At 30.1% G+C, this 19,238-nt stretch overlaps 1 protein-coding gene across 1 annotated transcript; it reads left to right on the top strand.

Annotated features, from left to right (window-relative positions):
* Positions 1 to 1,019: 1,019 nt before the first annotated feature.
* LOC132736136 (EF-hand calcium-binding domain-containing protein 12-like) lies at positions 1,020 to 17,069 on the top strand. Its single transcript, XM_060723217.1, is given in 9 exon segments — positions 1,020 to 1,127; positions 7,868 to 8,718; positions 9,038 to 9,218; positions 10,162 to 10,646; positions 11,386 to 11,578; positions 14,038 to 14,159; positions 14,791 to 14,978; positions 15,821 to 15,872; positions 15,874 to 17,069. Coding segments are annotated over 8 exon segments (2,214 nt in total). The 5' UTR covers positions 1,020 to 1,127; positions 7,868 to 7,941; the 3' UTR covers positions 16,090 to 17,069.
* The last annotated feature ends 2,169 nt before the right edge of the window (positions 17,070 to 19,238 follow it).

Raw genomic sequence — 19,238 nt, 5'->3', positions numbered from 1 at the left:
TACATGGTCAAACACTTAGAAAAGTAAATTATTACAGTGTAAACATCACTTCTGACCTAACCTGGAATAATCACCTCAACAGCTACTAAAACTTCATAAAAACAAAACATTCTGACAAAACAAGAAATATTAGACAGTTTGCCTATAAAACCTTTGTTAGTACTATAGCTCAGTTTGGAGTCCCAATACATAGTTAACATATACAACAGGTACAGCATAGAGCAGCCCAAAGGGTCACCAGGGACTACTCTCTCCTCACAGAAGTGTCATAAACATATCAAGTCAACTATAGCGGCTCTGCCATGAAAACAGGATTGATACCAGACTTCTGATGTTCTATAAGATATTTCACAGACTAGTTGCAGTGCCAATTCCTTCTTAAATTATGACCCCTACCTGGCTCACTAGACACTGTCCAATCCCCCTTTCTACATGTATAAACAAATACTAATTTATACAATGTATAAACTCCATGTTACTACTATATTAGCTTAAGGTATTCAGCTTTAACCCACATTTAATGCTACAACAGATGTATTTCATGAAAGAAAAAAATGTTAAAAATGACATATAAAGTTATGGAAGGTAATAATACTTGTTACCCAGCAAACATCAGTATATATATTTGTGATGCAGTATCAATATTGTGAAGGTTAAACATTGTTGTTGAAGTTATACTTCAAACAAAGATATATATGTGGAATATATATATTCAGTTATTTTTTATCATTATTATATACTTTGTGCTATGTAAAATAAAAGAAGACAAACCGGAATGCTGAGATAAAACATTAAATTATGAATATATTTATCCGAAATAGATTTGTCCGAATAGCATTTGTTTATAAAATGAAAAATAAGACAAGGGGTTTGCATAAATGACACACATGTAAATAAGAAATATGATTCGTTATGTTATTCAATTCTCAATACTTGCAACAATTCCAGATTGACAAATTATTTACAATTGCACAGAAAGAAAATCTTTACCCTGTTTTACAACTTCTCCCGTAAAATCTCCTAATTGAAGAGCCGCTGATAAAAGTAAAGGTATTCCGAAAATGTTTACCAGCGCAACCAGAAATGAGTTGCTGGTATTATTCTCCGAATAACAGATTAATGAACCGGTTTGAATATTTATAAATGCTTTCTTAAGTTTATAAAAAGTTTATCTTATTTGTGTCCATTATAGTTTGCCCTGTTTTTGGTCAAATTGAGTAAAATAAGCAAAAAGTACGAAATCAAATAGAAATTCGTTCTTCGATCCTTTCGTACTAATTCTTATGATAAGTAATGTTTGCCAGGCTAGTGAAAATGCCTAATCGGGCTTATGACATAAAAAACTCATATTTCTAGAAAAATAATAAAGATATTTCTTTTAAACTTTGTTTGTTTATTGAGCATAATATATGACAAAGTTATACCTATAAATGCTTCCCAGCAAACACATGACGTTGTATCAACGTTGCTCAGACGTTAGAGTCCGACGTTGGATGGACGTTGAAATTGAGTTGTATATGAAAGTTTTTTTAGACGTCAGAATCCGACGTCAATCCAACGTCATAAATAACATAAATCCAACCTCTATGTAACGTATATACAACTACTTTCCAACCTATTCCCAACGTGAATCCAACCAGTTTCCAACATGATTCCAACCAGTAACTGACGTAATACAAACTAGTTTCCAACGTAATATCAACCAATTCCTAACATAAATCCGACCCATTTTCATGAAATAATTCCAAATAAAGAGAAAAAACAAAACTTTCTATACTGGAAAAGTGATTTTATTATTTGAATAAAGTATAAAGACAATTAAACAAAATGTATAACACAGTATCTGATTTGTCTATTCATGTAAAACTTACTATAAATATATATTGCCAACACATATGTATAACATCAAAAAAAAGGACTCACTTTTAATCATTTATAGTGATAGTTAAATAAAGTTTGATATTTAAAATGTATATAAACTATCAAAATTAAAAACAATTGGAGCTACATCTCTTTTTTAAATTTAAGTTCAACATTTATAAGACCGCTTTCAGTCAATACAATAATGCACATTGTGTATACACTCCAAAATTTTAACAATCATTAGTCAACAAATCATTTTCATTTAAAGGTGTGCAGTATTCATTGTCTATTATGGCAAAGTATTCATATTTACAACATGCTTAAAACGGATTTTCTGTTAAAGATCTTATGGAAATCATGGAGATTAAACGTTTCTTCTGCAGTTGATTTCATCGCTAATAAAATCGGATAAGTGTGGGAAAATATTTCTTTCTGTCAAAATTAAGTGTAACATACAAGGCAATAAATATTCACTTTGAAAGAAAGTAAGTAATTTTTTTATCTTCATCTTTCTAAAACTAACTTAAAAGTATAAAATTTGGAGATATACTCCTCCATGTGAATAATTCTGGTATACTAAACGTCCACCACTGGATCCTGTACGAAAACACTGTCTAATTAACATGCAAAAACTTGTTTTGAGGTTCCACTTGTTTTGTTTTCTTTCTTGAAACTGCAAAAAAAAGAAACAGAAATAAGTATATGTACATAATAACCAAAATGGTCTTATATCAATAATATAATATTAATATATTTTTTACCCATAGATAACCTTAGCATATCATAAATGAAATGTCGATTGATGATGTTAAACTCTCAAAAACTATAACTTCAAATGTAAGATATTTGCATAACAGTAACATTTTAATGTGCGAATTCAATAAGACATTTCCGTAATTATTTTACTTTTTATATATTAACAGTTAATTTTGTCAACAAAATCAAAATCCATATATTACATATGATGTCCTAATCATTCTTTTATGTCCAAATTGTGTTTTCTGTCGACTGTTTTTCATGTATATAAATATATACATTCCTCTCAGCTAATTGTCATCAAACATTAGTGTCAGTCTATAAATAAAGAAAAATCTTATGATTATTGACAAAAAGTTATTTACTTTGACAATATGAATTGATAGATCCCTACTTTGACCCTTTACATGTAGATCTATTTGAATAACAATAGATTAAATCATGTGTTCCTTTGTTAACAAATACGTTGTGGTGAAATACCTACTAATCTGATAAATAGAAGTAGAGAGATTAAGGTCATGTAGGGATCTTGGCATAAAATGAAAACAACACAAATAAAACAAAAAATTTTGACAGAATTCCATACAGTTTATGTATCATTTGAATCCCAAAGTACGAGTTAGTTGTAGGCGAATCAGACTACGTTAATCAAATACAATGTTATTTGTATATAAAGAAAATATATATTCCTATATATAATGTAACTAATTATGTTTCAGTTATTTTACTAAAAATGCAGTAAATTTAATACAAATCTACCTTCAAAAATATTCACTTACTTTTCACTATGCCAGTTGTCCTCTAAAGTGTCTGTAATTTCCTTTGTCTTTGTTTGAATTTGAAAACAAGTTGTTGTTGTAGCCTCGTTTTGAAATTTATCAAGTTTCCATTATTTTTCAATTTATTTGAAATACAAATTTTGCCCCTTTTTAGGGTCTATTATAACAAAAAAATATAATAAAAAATACAAATGAAAAAATGGAATGAAAAAATAAATAAGTAACAAAATTCGATTGATTATCTTGAACTGAAATTAGAGCCACCTATCTGGTTTATAAATAAGAACAAAGGGTAGTAACTCAATCAAGACTACTATGTTAGATTTCACTGAAATCTGACGTCCTACCGACGTAATTCCAACATGTTGATACGACGTCGCAAATACAACGTTGTTTCAACGTTGTATTTAGGATTTTGACGTCGTGACATATATCCAACTTTGATCCAACGTTGAAACAACGTCAGGTGTTTGCTGGGTTAGTGTTACTATTATTTGCATTATGTGATAGTCCTTGTAATTTCCCTGTTTTATTTATATATGTCTTTTTTTATATCTATTATATATCTTTTACAGGTATGTACATTTATATATATACCTGTTCTTTGTATTATCTTGCTTGTATTTAAGCATGCTATGGTAATATAATATCTTAATTCCATGTACTTAAATGTGCATATGCTTATATTTTTTTTAGCTGCTTTACTTTTGTTTAGTTCATATACTAGTGTTTGTCTGAAAATAGCTCATGAGCTAGTATTTTCTGTTTTAATGTATCCGACATAAAATAAATTTTCTTGTATCTTGACATAAACAGAAAGAAAAATATTAGGTTACTGTCACTTTTGTGAGAATTATTTCCCCTTTTTCATGTCTATATGACACCAGGGTCTTTCAAATAGAATGGTCTGGAGTCGGACCAATTTTACGAAAAAAGATGTCTCGGTTGAATCATGTGATTAGGTTTTCTACCATCCTTGACCTGGCATAGTTCATCACCATTAAAAAATCCAATTTTGAGATAATGTTTTGTTAGATTTATCAAAACATCACTGAAAACTAATCATGGCTATATTACGTTATTAGTTTTTTCTTTAAAAAGTAGTAATGTTATAGATAGGGGTGTGGATCGTCGGATAAGTGACGATCCGATCCGAACCACGATTCCGCACTTACGGTTCACAAATCGAACCACAAATCTTTTGTTATCAAGACACCCATAAAACAAGTACATTAGATATAAAAACATGTTTATTTAAAAACAACTACAATACTAAACATTAAACATATAAAATATAAACTAGGTTTATGTTTTTATTCTTTGGATGAGTATTTTTGTTTTGTCTTTTTGAAACCAATTACTTCCTAGCTCAGCATCATGGTACATGGTCTTTAACCGGCAAATTGTATTTAGGTTAACTTCATATAATTTATACTCAAATCGTATTATTTTCGATTTAAAGAATGTGAGAAACAGTGAATGTATATAAACAAATTAGATCGCGATCAACGATCTCTGGGCTTACGAATATTCAAACTCGATTTTTCACTTTGATTCGAGATTATCCGAGTACTCGGATACTCTCCCCAGCCCTAGTTATAGATTTGCAATGAAATTGGGAATTTTTCGTTCCCGGTGTCAAGGTAAAAATTAACTGCTTTTATTTGAAAATAGGTCCGAGTTTTATAAAAAAAAATCTTAATTTATGAATTGTTTAATGGGAAAATAGAAATCGATTTTACAGAGAAAACATGTGATTTAATCGTATCATGTAAAAAGTTTATAATCTTTCAAGATGTTATTTACAAAAATTTCATGTTTCATTTAGTGCATTTTCAAAATGGCGCCGTTTATCGGCAAATTTTCTGAACAAGCAATCTATGTTTTTCAACAGATATGGCTTTAAAAAAACATTATTTTCTGTAATATTTATCCTTTTTTATGAGATTAAAGATTTTTAAAGAACATCATGTTGTTAGAATTTTCATTTTTGCTTGTGTATTTAATTTTTGCCTTTTTCTTGAACACTTACCTAATTTGCGCATAGTAAACTATACCTAGTTCTGCCGAGACATGTTTAATTGTAGAGAGAAGGGTTTACATAGCGTCTTTCCAGACCATTCTTTTTTAAAGACCCTGATGACACATAATTTTTGAAGTCCTTAAATAATATGTTGCAATGTAAAATTCTTAACAGAAATGTGTCCAACATCTTCATTTTGCTCAAGATTATTGCGCCAGTACCTTTATTCTATATATTTGGATTTAATATTCTGTTTCTGGCATAAATACTTTGACATTTCTTTAAAATTGACAGTGAACATTATACTTTGAAGTTTTCTTTGGAAACTGAATGAAATGTATGCTGACAGGTGTTGGCGCAATGAATTGGATCATAAAGAAGTTATTTAACCTATTTTGTTTTATACTTTGTATATGTAACATATTTTTTAAGGACTTGGAAAATTATATGTTATATAAACATGAAAAAGGGGAAATAATTCTTACAAAAGTGACAGTTACCAAATATTTTTCTGTCTGTTTATGTTATACATTATGCTGAATAAACAAACAAAGTTTAAAAGAAATATCTTTATTATTTTTCTAGAAATATGATTTTTTATGTCATAAGCCTGATCGGGTATTTTCACCAGCCTGTTGACGTATCTAAAGTTAAAAATATAAAAAATCAATTTATCAAGATTATAATCTGTAGAACAACTTTTAAATTATCACAACATTTAACACTGTTTGAAGGAGGCAAAAAGGTTTGTGGAACTACTGGTTCAGCACACTTAAATTACATAATATTTTGTGGTTTTGTGTTAATTTAACATGTTTAAAATAGCTATTGTGAACTTGGTATGTCAATTATTGACTAAGTGCCAAGTTTTAACTCATTTCAGCAGGCTGGTGAAAATGCCCAATTTGGTTTTTCTGACTTGTTTTTTAAGCATTTATATATGATACAAATCAAAATAAAAATATTTTGGCTATCTTTTATTTTCTTAGAATTATTTCCCTTTTTCTCATTTTCAGGAAACCAAATATTTGAAGTTCATAAAAATTATGTTGCGATGTATAATTCTTAATAGAAATGTGTCCAACAGCTTCATTTTGCCCAATATTATTGCACCAGTACCTTCATTCTATATATTTGGATTAAGTATTCTGTTTCTGACATTTGTTTTTTTACAATTCTTTGAGACTTAACATTAAACTTTGAAGTTTTCTCTGAAAACTGAATGAATGTATGCTGACCTGTGTTGGCGCAATGAATTAGAACATAAAGAAGTCATTTAACCTTTTTTGTTTTAATCTTTTTATATGTACCTTATTTTTTAAGGACTTCAAAGATTATGTGTTATAAAAACATGAAAAAGGGGAAATATTTCTCTTAAAAGTGACAGTAATCAAATATTTTTCTTTCCTTTATCATATTATGCTCCATAAACAAGCAAAATTTAAGATATGTCTTTATTACTTTTTAAGAAATATGATTTTTTTTATGTCATAAGCCAGAACAAGCATTTTCACCAGCCTGTTCAAAGAACACATCAAACATTATCACTATCACTCTGTAATAGTGAACCGCCTCCGTGGTCGAGGGGTTAGAGTCGATGACTTCTAATCCAGTTACCTCTCTAGCGTAGGTTCGATCCCCAGGAGATGCTTTGGTAGTTTAGCACTGAGGAAGGTAGAGGAAGGTAGTCTAGTACTGGTGTAATTTTCCAGGAACAATGGTTAGGAAACTACCCGCCTATATGACTGAAATACTGTTGGGAAAAGACGTAAAATGAAACAAACAAACAAACTGTAATAGTGATTAAAGTAGAAAAAGACTTGTGGTAGAACTAGGGCATTGTTTAATAACTTCATTCATCTTTTGTAATGTGCAGATGCTCATATTTGTGAGGATTATTTTTACTTTATATTCTTACTTATTGGTATCCTAAGCAAGTTTATTGATAAATTACAAAACCTGTAGTTTTAAACAAACAGAACAAACTTTGCAAACAAACAGAACAAACTTTGCAACAAATAATGGTAATGAACTATATAAATTCCATACTTAAAGGAACTCATCTGAGGTTTATAAGCCTAAAAACATAAAATTTTAATTTTTCACATAGATAAACAAGAGCACTTAAAACAGAAATATAAATAAAATATAATTAAGAAATATACAAGAAATACATTGAAAATCATATGTTTGTGCTATTCTCAGTCCGGTTTGAGTGAAAATCATTTAAACGCTTTTCAATTTTGGGTCATTTTTCACTATTATAATAATTATTCTGGAAAAACAAAGCAAGCTAATGATATGAAATTCTGCACATAAGTTATTAGTATAGATCTACATCAAGTGGAGTAATAATCTCAAAAAGTTATTTCCAGTCCCGTCATGTCAAAAAGCTCAGTGGAGTCCCTTTAAATATTGTTTCAGTGATCATTTCATTTATTTATAGAATTGATGATGAATCCATGAGTTAAAAGAAGCAGATTAAAGAAGAAACAAGAACAAAAAAAAACAACATCAAAAATGCGTCACAGCAGAAATAGAGGCAACAACAATGTTGTCACAGACCTTATGGATGAGGACATTAGTTTTCCAATGGCTCGCCTCTTTGACCGGTTTAATCTGGATCATATTCCTGAGAAGAAACGTATGGAAGAGTTTGAACACAGGGATTTGGCACATGTTAAACACTACAAAGCTGCTGTGAAAATTTTTGGAGGCCCGCTTAGTCGTAAAAGAGTGATGGTAGCGCCACCAATGGAATTGCCTATCAAACATAGACTTGGTTTATATGCAGATAGAAAAACTCCGCCGCCAGCACCAAAATTAAACAATGAGCTCAAACCACAACCTCCGTTAGTCAAACCAGAACCAGAAGAATTAGTTTTGGCTAGAGAAGCTCGTGAACGAGAGGATAAATATAAATCATGGTTTAAAGAGAGACAAAAATTCAGAAATGACTTAGAGAATATGGGCCTCAATTCTGATTGGTTATCTAACAAACCCAACAAGACTGTTCTAGAAAAACGTGTTTTGAAACAACTTAAAGAAATGGAAGGTAAAGAAATTACTGAAGAAGAGGAAATTACAGAAACACCAGACTTGATCCCTCGCGAGTATACGCCCGACTCGGAATCCAGTATTTTACCACATTTAAAGATACCAGCTCCTCTTGGTCTTAAGATACTTGATGATCATCTAAAGCAGAAAAAACTTCGTCTGATTGATTTGTTCACATCTACAGATAAAAATAAAGACTGGAGAATATCTAGAGATGAATTCATCAAAAGCTGTGAAGAGGTATATATTGGTGATTTATATACAAGTTAGATCTGATTGAATCTGATTTTCATATTTTCTGAATAAGCTTCTTGGATAAATCAGTTATGAACTGAAGGTTTTAAGCAGTAACGGATCTCAAAATAATATAATTCTTATGGAGCTAAATTTGGCTCAAAAGTGTCTAATTTAAGAACATTCATTTTTTATTTGCAATAAATCTGAACTACGTGTGTATATTGAGTGTATAAAAGGTTGATCACTTATAATTGACTTAATATTTTCCTTATAATAAGCTGCTTGAAACAATAAATTACATGATATTTCATATTATTTTTAGAGAAACATTCCAATATCCCGAGGTCTTCTTGAAGATATGCTTATCTCACTTGATATGAACCTTGATGAGGAGTTAGACTATAAAGAAATGGCGCGAGGAATGAAAGTGGCTAGACAAGAAAAAAGAGAAGATAGACGAAAGGAAATTTCTCGAGAATCATCAAGTTTGTCATTCAGATCAGGTATCATAATATATTAGTTATAACATATAATATTTCATATTATTACATGCTTTGCAGTGGAAAGTGAAACTATATTTGGTAATTTTCACAGTGAATTTATATTTGATAATATTCATTGTAGACGAACTATATTTAAATGCAAATGAAAATAATATTTCATAATGTTAACTAAATGTAAATTTTGCTTTAGGAGAAGCAAGTAAATAACTTCATACATTGTGTTAAAAATGTAACAAAATTCAAGAAATTTTACAGAGCTAAATTCCATCATTGGTACAATGATGTCATCAAGAGGAACGCATAACGTTATGCGGCAAAACAAGTAAAAATGACTTAAAATCACTAAAAAAAAGCATGAAATAAATAGAAAATTTGTTTGTTTTGCATATAAGATTGAACTATGTTTCACTCGTGAACACCAGCTATTATATTTTCACTCATGGCTATGCCACTCTTGAAAATATTGCATCTGGTATCCACTGAGTGAAATACATTTCGATCTTACATGCAGAACAAGCAAATATCCTCTTTTTAATATGTTTCATATTAGGAAAGTTGGATAATTTTTGAGTAGGGAACAGTGAGGGGCAACAATAGTCAATTATTATTGACACCTGATTTTGGACAAAATAGAAATTTTCAGCAATTTTTGAACAGGTCAGTTTAAGACAACTGGTTAGTTATCAGCCCATTGAGAAGCGAAGTTTATTGATACGTGGTCATAATTATACCTTTCACAACTTTGTCAGTCAGACAGAAGTTTCTGACAGTCTATGTGACTTCAGTCAGCTTCTGAATATAATGATTTTATCGCTAATAACACAAAACTTGTTGACCTAACTTCACAAGACAGTTATATCTTACTATTAGCTATAAGCAAGATATATATTTTTTTTTCAATTTTTTCTTTATTGTTACCTATTTCATGTTTCATAAATTGCAGGCTCAAGGCAGGGAAGTGCTAACGATATTAAAGCTGAAGTTATTGTTAAAAGCAGGTCTGCATCAAGCAGTAAATCTAACTCAGCAAAATTATCAAACAAACAAAAAGATACAAAAGATTCCAGTAAAAGTCAAGTCTCTAATACAAGTTCTATCCCAGTTATTAAAGACACTGATACTAGTAATTCAACAAAATCACGAAAACCTTCTGATAAAATGGACCAGTCTGATAAATCCACAAATAAATCTTTTGGTTCAAAGATCTCAAAACAGGATAACCAGTCTGTGATATCAGGAGGAAGTAAAGGTGTAAAATCTGATTCTGACAAGGGCGTGTCTCGACCGAGATCTGAAAAAACTAGTTCACCGTACTTGGAGCCGCCCCTTATTGATAAGGAACCAGATCGTATGATACTAGGATCAGATGAGGCGATGTTAGATTTACGAAAACATGATAGAGAGGCACTGAAAGGTTATAATGCCAAGGTACCGGTATTATTATTTCTTTATCATTATTAAAGTTAATATGCAACACAAGTTTCCTTTCATAGCTTAATAATAAGGTCTTTCTTCTCATAAGGGTTTTCTTCATATCTTTTCTATCTTTTAGAAGATTTATAGACCAGTGATTTTTTTTTTTCAATTTTCAAAACAACCTCGTCCTGTGGCTTTCTGAAGGGGAAAATATACAGCAATAAATCAGAAATTGGGAAAATCAAATTCTGACAACTGAGAATTTCAATTCAATTTAACATGCATGGTACACAGCAGAGGCTATCTATAGGGACAGCTTTCTGTCTTCTAGCTGATATAAGTCAGCTGCTGTTAAATGAAGAATGTACATAGGGCATTTTAGGGGAAAATATACTTATTTTGGGCTAGGGTTGGCTGTAAAATACAGGGGACAAAATCACTGTCTAAGACACAATGTAAAGTTTTGTGTATTTTTTCACTCCTCAGACCATGCCAATGTATAAAATGGTCAAAACTGGAAACCTTAAACAAGGAAAAGCACAAAATGTTAAAAATTGAAAATGTTACAGGCTTGGTTTGATTGAGCCTATAAGTATAAGCATAAAACAGATAGATGCTTTTGGGGAAAACATCTAGATTATAAAGTTGAATTGTTAACACACTAGAGATTTGAAAGCATGTATCTATACAGTTCTCCAGTGTAATTATGCTATGAAACATTATCCTCACACCTCATTGTCTCTAATTACAGATTGAAGGTGTACCACCGACAATATTGACAGGAAATAAGGCAATAGATGACCACTGTATGCAGTCTACACTGATTGGTGATGTTGGAGAAATGACAAATAAGTTCCGTCAGAAACGACTTCAAGAATACTTTCAGATTACTAAACTTTGTCAGGATAACGATGTTGTCCTGTCAAAACAACTTCTTGAGAAAGGTAACTTCTACATTTTAATTCTTCACTCTTTACTTATTATGGTTAATAGTTTTCTATTTGAGACCTATTTAAGTCAAAAGGTATTTGATTTTTATTAACTTGAGTAACCTGGGATGAGTTTTGTGAATCTGTAATGTTTTTATTATACAGCAGATTCAGATTAAATGGATAATAATTTCAGTGGTGACAAACAGAAAGTGTGACTTCTAATTAGATACTGTTTATTTTTATGCTAAGAAATGATTATCAATGTATTGAAATAAATTTTCTGTCTCTCACTTTACAAATATAGCTTTAAATGAAGTGATTAATTTTATATCCCACTCTAATTACATGTCCTTAGCTTTTCTGAAATTCCTGACTTCTAAGCAAGGTACAGTCCATATCCATTCAGATCTTGATGTTGAGATATCAATTTAGTTTGATATTTTCTGAATCCTTCAAATACCAAAAAAGTAGTAAATATATCAATGGTTATTTTAATAATTTAATTAATTTTAATGGATATTTTAAACATATCTATCGGTATGCTTTCTTATATTCTTACTAACATTTATTTTATATTGGTGTCATGTTCATATAAACTTTATTATTTCAAGGAGTTCAATATGATGAGGTAAATTTATTTGATCAAAGTTTAATATTTTATCATTGATTCACAGTTATATATTGTCAACCTAGACATGCAACTGAATGTTGAAATTTATCTTGTTTTGTGTGCTGTTTTATTGTTGTAAAATATGTTGACAGTTGATGTTTCACAGAGCTGTTTGTCCTTTTAGTACATGTACATTGCATTGCCTTCTTACATATGTACTTTAGGCCAATAACAATAGAGGAAAATTTACTTACATAAAGATCTGTGTTTTAAATTCAAAAGCATAATTTAATTTTAGAAGAAAGCTTTTTCAACTCTTTGAGTGCATGCTTGCAACAATAATGACTTGTTAATGCAATCACTCTATAATATAAAGACTCAAGCGTAGCCATCACCACATACTTTCCATATACTTGAGTACACTTGGTCAATTTTTGCTCTTTGAAAATTTGAACACCTTAAAACAACAATGGACATTTCTAGATTTAAAAACAGGGCATGTCCATTAAAAAATTAAAATAAAAAAAAACTATTACAAGTTGAATTTCTTAAATAGGCTGGTACAGCTTCCATTTTAGAACACTCAAGCTTACATTTTTGGAGATTTCAAGATGAAAATTTAAAGTCAGTGAGGAAAAAGGATATAGACTTGTCAGACTGCATGTTCTGGCTGGCCTGGCTTTATACTGTTGGCAAAGACTGATTAATTTAGGTTCCAGCAGACTAAGGGTGGGTGAAGGATATTTATATGTAGTGTTAATCTTGAAATAAGGTTATACTGAACATTTTGCACATTTATAGAGATGAAAATGAATGTATCATTATGGATTTCCAATTACCAGCATCTTAGATAGTTAACAGTGTATTTTTTATCACCATGCATTTTGATAGATAAGCATTGCATTGATTCAAAAAGTTACAAATGTATGTATTTTTGATATTGAGTGTACTGTACTCTTTAGATATGTTGTGTTGCATTTATGTTGTTTCTTAATCTGACCATTTACTTAAATAATGAAATTATTTTGTTTGACTGAATTATGCATATTTGCCATAATTTTATCAGAGCTTTACATATAATATAAAATAGTACATTTATGTAAATGATCTCAATTTGTCTATAAATGTACATAATTTATAACTTCCTTAAAAAGTTATATTACATTTTTGTTGCACCAAAGTATTTTGTTCAATACTTTTGTCATAAGTTATTCTGTTAGACTGCAGTCCAGTTGATTTTTTATGTATATTTATTATTTAGATTTTTTTATAACGTAGATTATATTTTAAAGAATATCACCCTAAGAGTGATAGTGGTCTAGTTTAATGCCCACAGGCAGAGAATATAAAGTCAGGTCTAAATTTAAGGTAGGTTTGTCAATCGTACTAATTAACCTGTATCACCCTTAATATATGTTGCATAGACTTATCCATCTTTTAATCTGGACAAAACCATTTATTATTTTTAAGGGATAATTTAAAATTAAGCACTGTCTGTACTGATTGAATAGTGAAAAGTGCAGACTATGATCAGACAGCAGGGATGTGCCGTCTGATTTTGGTCTGCATAATGATAGATTCATTCACTGCAAGCAAGCTAGGAGTGTCAAGGTAAGGTCACAAAAGTCATGATGATAAACAGGTATTAACATGTATGCAGTAAATAGATGGCCTTGCAATATGTCATCTTTGATTTTTTTTTTGGTTGAACTGATCTAGAAATGTGTTCCTTTATGATGAAATATGTTTTATGTCTGTTTATTTACATGATTATACATTACTGTGCTGCCAATTAAATGTTTTATACTGCACATTTATAATATGTACATTAAATAATTGAATAAGTTGTTAAAAATTTCAGTTTTACTGTATCCTGGTGATAAACCACATGGTGATTTACGTAAATTGAGACATCCAGACTCGGCACCACTTGTGTCCTCTCACTTTGCTGATCCACCAAAAAGACCAAGAACTCCAATAGAGGTACATATAATGCTTTACCTTAAAATTTAAGAATGCCAGATAATATATAGTTTCTTGGACTGGGGTTTTTAAAACAAGAGTAAGAACAGAAGTTTATTGTCTTCCTCTGCCACCTTGATTTCAGTCATTGTTTGGCTTTCAGCTGAACTGAATTGAAAAAAAAAAGTATATGAACTTGACAGTGCAGGGTAAAAAGAAATGTAGATGAGTGTGATCCTCAAAGGCTCTTATTCATGCAAAATTACAGAAATTTCTCAGGTTTATTGAATTTGAATTTCCCTTCATTGCTATGTAAAAAATGTTCATCTACAAAATTTTTAAAGAAACAAACAATTAATGCAAAATTTAAACATTAGTGAAAAAAATTTTAAAATCAGTAATATTATTTTAAATAACTTAACTTAAGCAATTGTCCGTCTTATTTCTTTTAATTTTTTTAAAAATGATAATTTAAAAATTGTTACAGACATTCAAAAGATTTTAACTAAAAATGTTCAAAGTTCGAATTTCTACTGGTAATATAAATTCCTACCCATTTTATTAGGCAATAACCCTGACTGCCTGTTAGAGCAGGAGATCTCTTTTCATAGTTATTATACATCGGGATGTATTTAAATGTTATGGTTTTCAGGTAAAGCACAGAGACAAAGTTCGGAGGTCAAAGAGCGGTAAACTTCTGATTGACAGTAGACATAAATATCCTATGAGTAAAAACGTGTCTGCAGATGCTTACAAACAAAACTTGTCAACTGGACGTGCTGTTATTAGAAGAAGAGTGGACTGCTGGATGACTTTCGAGCAATATGAGAAACTAACCAAGTAAATGTTACCTTTATTTACCTTCTAATTGTTGACCACTTGCCCCTAACCGCTGTGGGTTTGAATCCAGACAGGGACTTTGGATTCTTTCATGTGAGGAAGCTATCCAGCTAGCTTACAGAATGTCATTTTGTTAGAAATTTTTTGTTACCAGTATATATGTTGTCACAAACAAAAGTAACTTGTATATGATACTTAAATGTTTATTCAGTATGTTTGAATTCCTACACAAGGAAGTGCATACATATACAGCATTAGAAAAAGTTTGATATCTCATTTTACATTCACAATTAACCGGACAAATATTACTAGTATATAATGTACAGTTTTGTATTAAATAAGATGGAATTTAGTGATTTGAGTTAATTCAGCTGTTTTTTCCTGACTTTATTTCTCCCATATATTATGAACGATTTCATTAGTATCTCCAGATAAGCAAAGAAACTGCAAAAATATGAAATTAAAAAAAAAAATTGGATAAGTCATATTGTTTTTACCCTGTAAATTACTAGAAAGGGCTTTTTTGGCATTTTTCCATCATATTATAATATATTTTTTTGTGAAATTAAGTGCCTTGCTTAGCTTTTTTTCCATTTATTTGTCCACTTGAAAACATTTTTAAACATTTTAACAACTTTTGAATTTTCATAAAATCTGCAGGCATATTTAAGTAATTTTCATAAATGTTTTAACAAAACAAGGGAATAAAATGCTGTAACATGTCATTTATATCTATTATTAGTTTTTTTATCAATTTCAATGTTGTGTCCATTTGTGTTTAAAATCTGTCAAAGAGCTTTGTTCACCCATTATGTGGATCAATTATCAATTTTTATTTGCAGACATCTTGCAATTAGATACCAGCATTTACATGGCAGTACAAACGAGAATGCATTTCTGGCCTGGACACCTGCTGGACAAAGTTCGATTATGTATGCCTCCATTTGACCAACCAGGAATCAGGGACAAAGAGTCATCTATTTATAGACGTGTACATAGGACACCTGCCGTTAACTATGGTTACGAGCCAATGGACGTCTGGCAGACAAATGACTCCATGTATACTCAAATAGGAATTCATGACCATTTTAGAAATAAAACAATAATATAATTGTTCAGTATTATGTGCTGATTGTTTTTATACCTTGATAAGAATACAGGAATGGTTTAGACAGAAACTGAATCCTTACTTCAAATTGTTTTTGGTTTTTTTTACTTTCTTTTTATAGCCAAAAAAAATGATTCAGGAAGTCTTAACATTCAAAAAAATTAAAACCAAACAGTCAAGTGCTGAGGTACATTTTTGTTGATTTTTAATTTACTTTTATTAAATGAACAATTCATGACATTGTACAAAATTCTGATACATGTACAATATAGAAATAAAATAAAAAAATCTTAAAAATCCTGTATGTGGAAATTGAGGATGTCTCATACAGCTAACTTAAAGTATGTACACTTATTTATCCGTTTTATTATTTATTATTATTTATTTAACATCCAAGATTCTTTCACATTTTCACAACAAATTTTTATATACAAGTTTGTTATAAATAAGTTTAAAAAAAAAAAAAAAAAAATTATTTTTTCCCGGATTTTATATTTATATACATTATATTTTCAGGGTTTTTCTTGAAAATTTCAGATTTTTAAAGGAAGTTTATTGAATATTTGTGAAATATTACATTAATTACAAAATATATCCAGGGTTTAGAGAATGTTTACTGAATATTTGTGAAAATGTTTTCAGGGTTTTTAACCTTTATAGAATGTATATTGAATATTTGTTAAATCATGAATTATTTACAAAATGTTTTACAGTGTACAAAGTATAATATTGTAAATTTATATAAATGATATTTTTAACTGTAAACATTATTTTAATGCTGAAATTACTGTGATATAACAAATTGTTTTAGTGCTAGCAGGAGATGTTGATGGTGTGTGTTACAGAGTACCACTTGTATTTCAGGGCTGCATTTCATAGAAAGCCCTATGTCTCAAATCAGTCTTAAGACCAAAACTGTGACAATATTGCGATTCAAAGAAAATAGGACCCCTATGATATGACACTTTTAATTACTGAATAGCAATGCAACTCTGTGAATTAAAGGTGTGTGCTATTGTATTTCTTAACTTTTCTCAGGAGAATGAATTTATTTATAGTCTACAGTATTTGACTGAAGATAAAAATGTGTATTGAAACTGTCTTCAGTAAGTCCGTTAAGTTGGTTTTATATCCTAGGACTGATTAGGTCAGCATATACAGGGTCTGTCCAGACTTTGTGATTTTTGTTGCTTTGATGAAAATATTCGGATAATTGAATAATTAAACAATGTAATGTAACAACATTGTTTGATATTAAGGTTATACATCCAACATATGCCTGGATTTGGTTTCATAGAAAAAACTTAGACAATTTTGTGATTCAAAGAAAACGTTCCGACATTTAACTCCTTTGAAATGACTCTTACAATAGCAATGCAGATGTACATTAAGACAATTAGGATTAAAACGCATGTCATTGTATTTCTCAATATTTCTAAGAAGAATGGAGTTAAATGTAATAACAGTGTAAAGTTTTTGACTAAAGATACAATTTGTTATTGAAATGGTCTTTACTTAGTTCTAAAATGGTCATATAAACTTAGGACTTTTTATGAGATGTTGCCCTTGTATGTGTCTTGTGAAGATAGAACAAGCTAACTTTCCTTAAAAGAGGGAGCAATAAAACAAGGTATAATTCATTGTTTTTTATATTGACCATTATCGTCTTTATTTTTTTGTGTTTGGTTTTTTGTTTTGATGATTCATATAGCTGTTGGTTTGATCCTACCGTTTACCTTCCATCTGTCCTTCCTTTGCTCCTTCTGTTACACCTACTTGTCTCTCTTTATACCACCTGAATTTATTGACTAATACCTTAACTATATGCTGTGAAACTTGCTAAAATGGACTGCTATCCTTTGTTGATGGTCCATATGAATTTTCTGAAGGTGAAAGACAAAGAGGCTAAATATAGATTTTCCTAAATGTTCTTATAGAAAGGCCCTGTTTTCAGCATTTATGAGTGTAACTGACATACTTTATATTAAAGATAGAGACAATTAAATTGGCTTGAATTATTGATAGCTTCACAGGTCAAAATTCAAAGTGGTAAAAAAACTTCTATAATACTGAACATGTATCAAAATGCTAAATTTTTGTTCTACATACTGGATATTTTTGTTTCCCTTGTTGTTTTGTTTTGATTTAATGGATGAGTGCTGTTGTTAAAATTGAACAGTATTCTATTTGTTATAATTCAAAAGATGTTATCGTGCTATATTGATTGTATTAATAGTATTAACCATACAATTTTGTTTTGTAATGAAATACAAAAGGAAATATAAAAGGAGAAAATTCTAGTTTTGTTATATTATTTCTTACTAAAGTCCATACTTTATGTGTTACATATTAACATAAAATGCATTATCTAAATGTTTTTTCCACATAAAAATAAAAATATAGTTAAAGCTGCTTAATTAATCAGGATAATCTACGCCTCATCATTTACTGTATGTCATTCTTTGAAAAATAAAACTGCATGCTCAAAGTCAAAAAATGATCACTCATTTACTGGATGGCAACATGGGATAATGCTCTTCTCTCTCAATAAGAGGTTGAATCATGTGCCAATCATTAATTGCTAATGGTGATGTTGATAGTTTTTACTCCGGATAACGGGAAGAAGCCACATTGAATTTACCACAGCACAGTCCATCCACTGTATCGTTCTTCCGCAGGCTGTCAAGCACTTTACCAGCTAGTTGCCATTAATTATATCGCAAAGGCACTTAAATAGATATGCTGTACATGCAGAGAAAAATGATACATTAGCGAATGACAGAAGAAAGGCTCAATGTCAAATCACAACCGAAAGTAGACCTACCACAAGTCCGCGGAATCATCCGATTTCATATCAACAGATGAAACACAATCTACCTATTATCAAAGTTCCGCGACAATTTTCATATAAATACTAGCAGTAAACATCTGTCTACTATACAGAACTTATTGCTATATATTAGGACATACACACTAATGTGGCGACATAGATATATAATAGACTTGTATAACACTAGTTAATATATAAAGTTTATATAATAATACGTGCAGTTGACTTCGATATTTTTACTTCTACATATAATTAATTTAATAAAACACCTACATCGAAGAAATTCACTGCGCAAAGGGTAACGTACTTACTTTTTCCTATG

Source organism: Ruditapes philippinarum, unplaced genomic scaffold (genome assembly GCF_026571515.1).
Source record: "Ruditapes philippinarum isolate M1 unplaced genomic scaffold, ASM2657151v2 ctg3312_1_1_1_1, whole genome shotgun sequence".
NCBI lineage: Eukaryota > Metazoa > Mollusca > Bivalvia > Venerida > Veneridae > Ruditapes > Ruditapes philippinarum.
The sequence above is the reverse complement of the archived record's forward strand: the minus strand, read 5'-3'. Positions and strand labels throughout refer to the sequence as shown.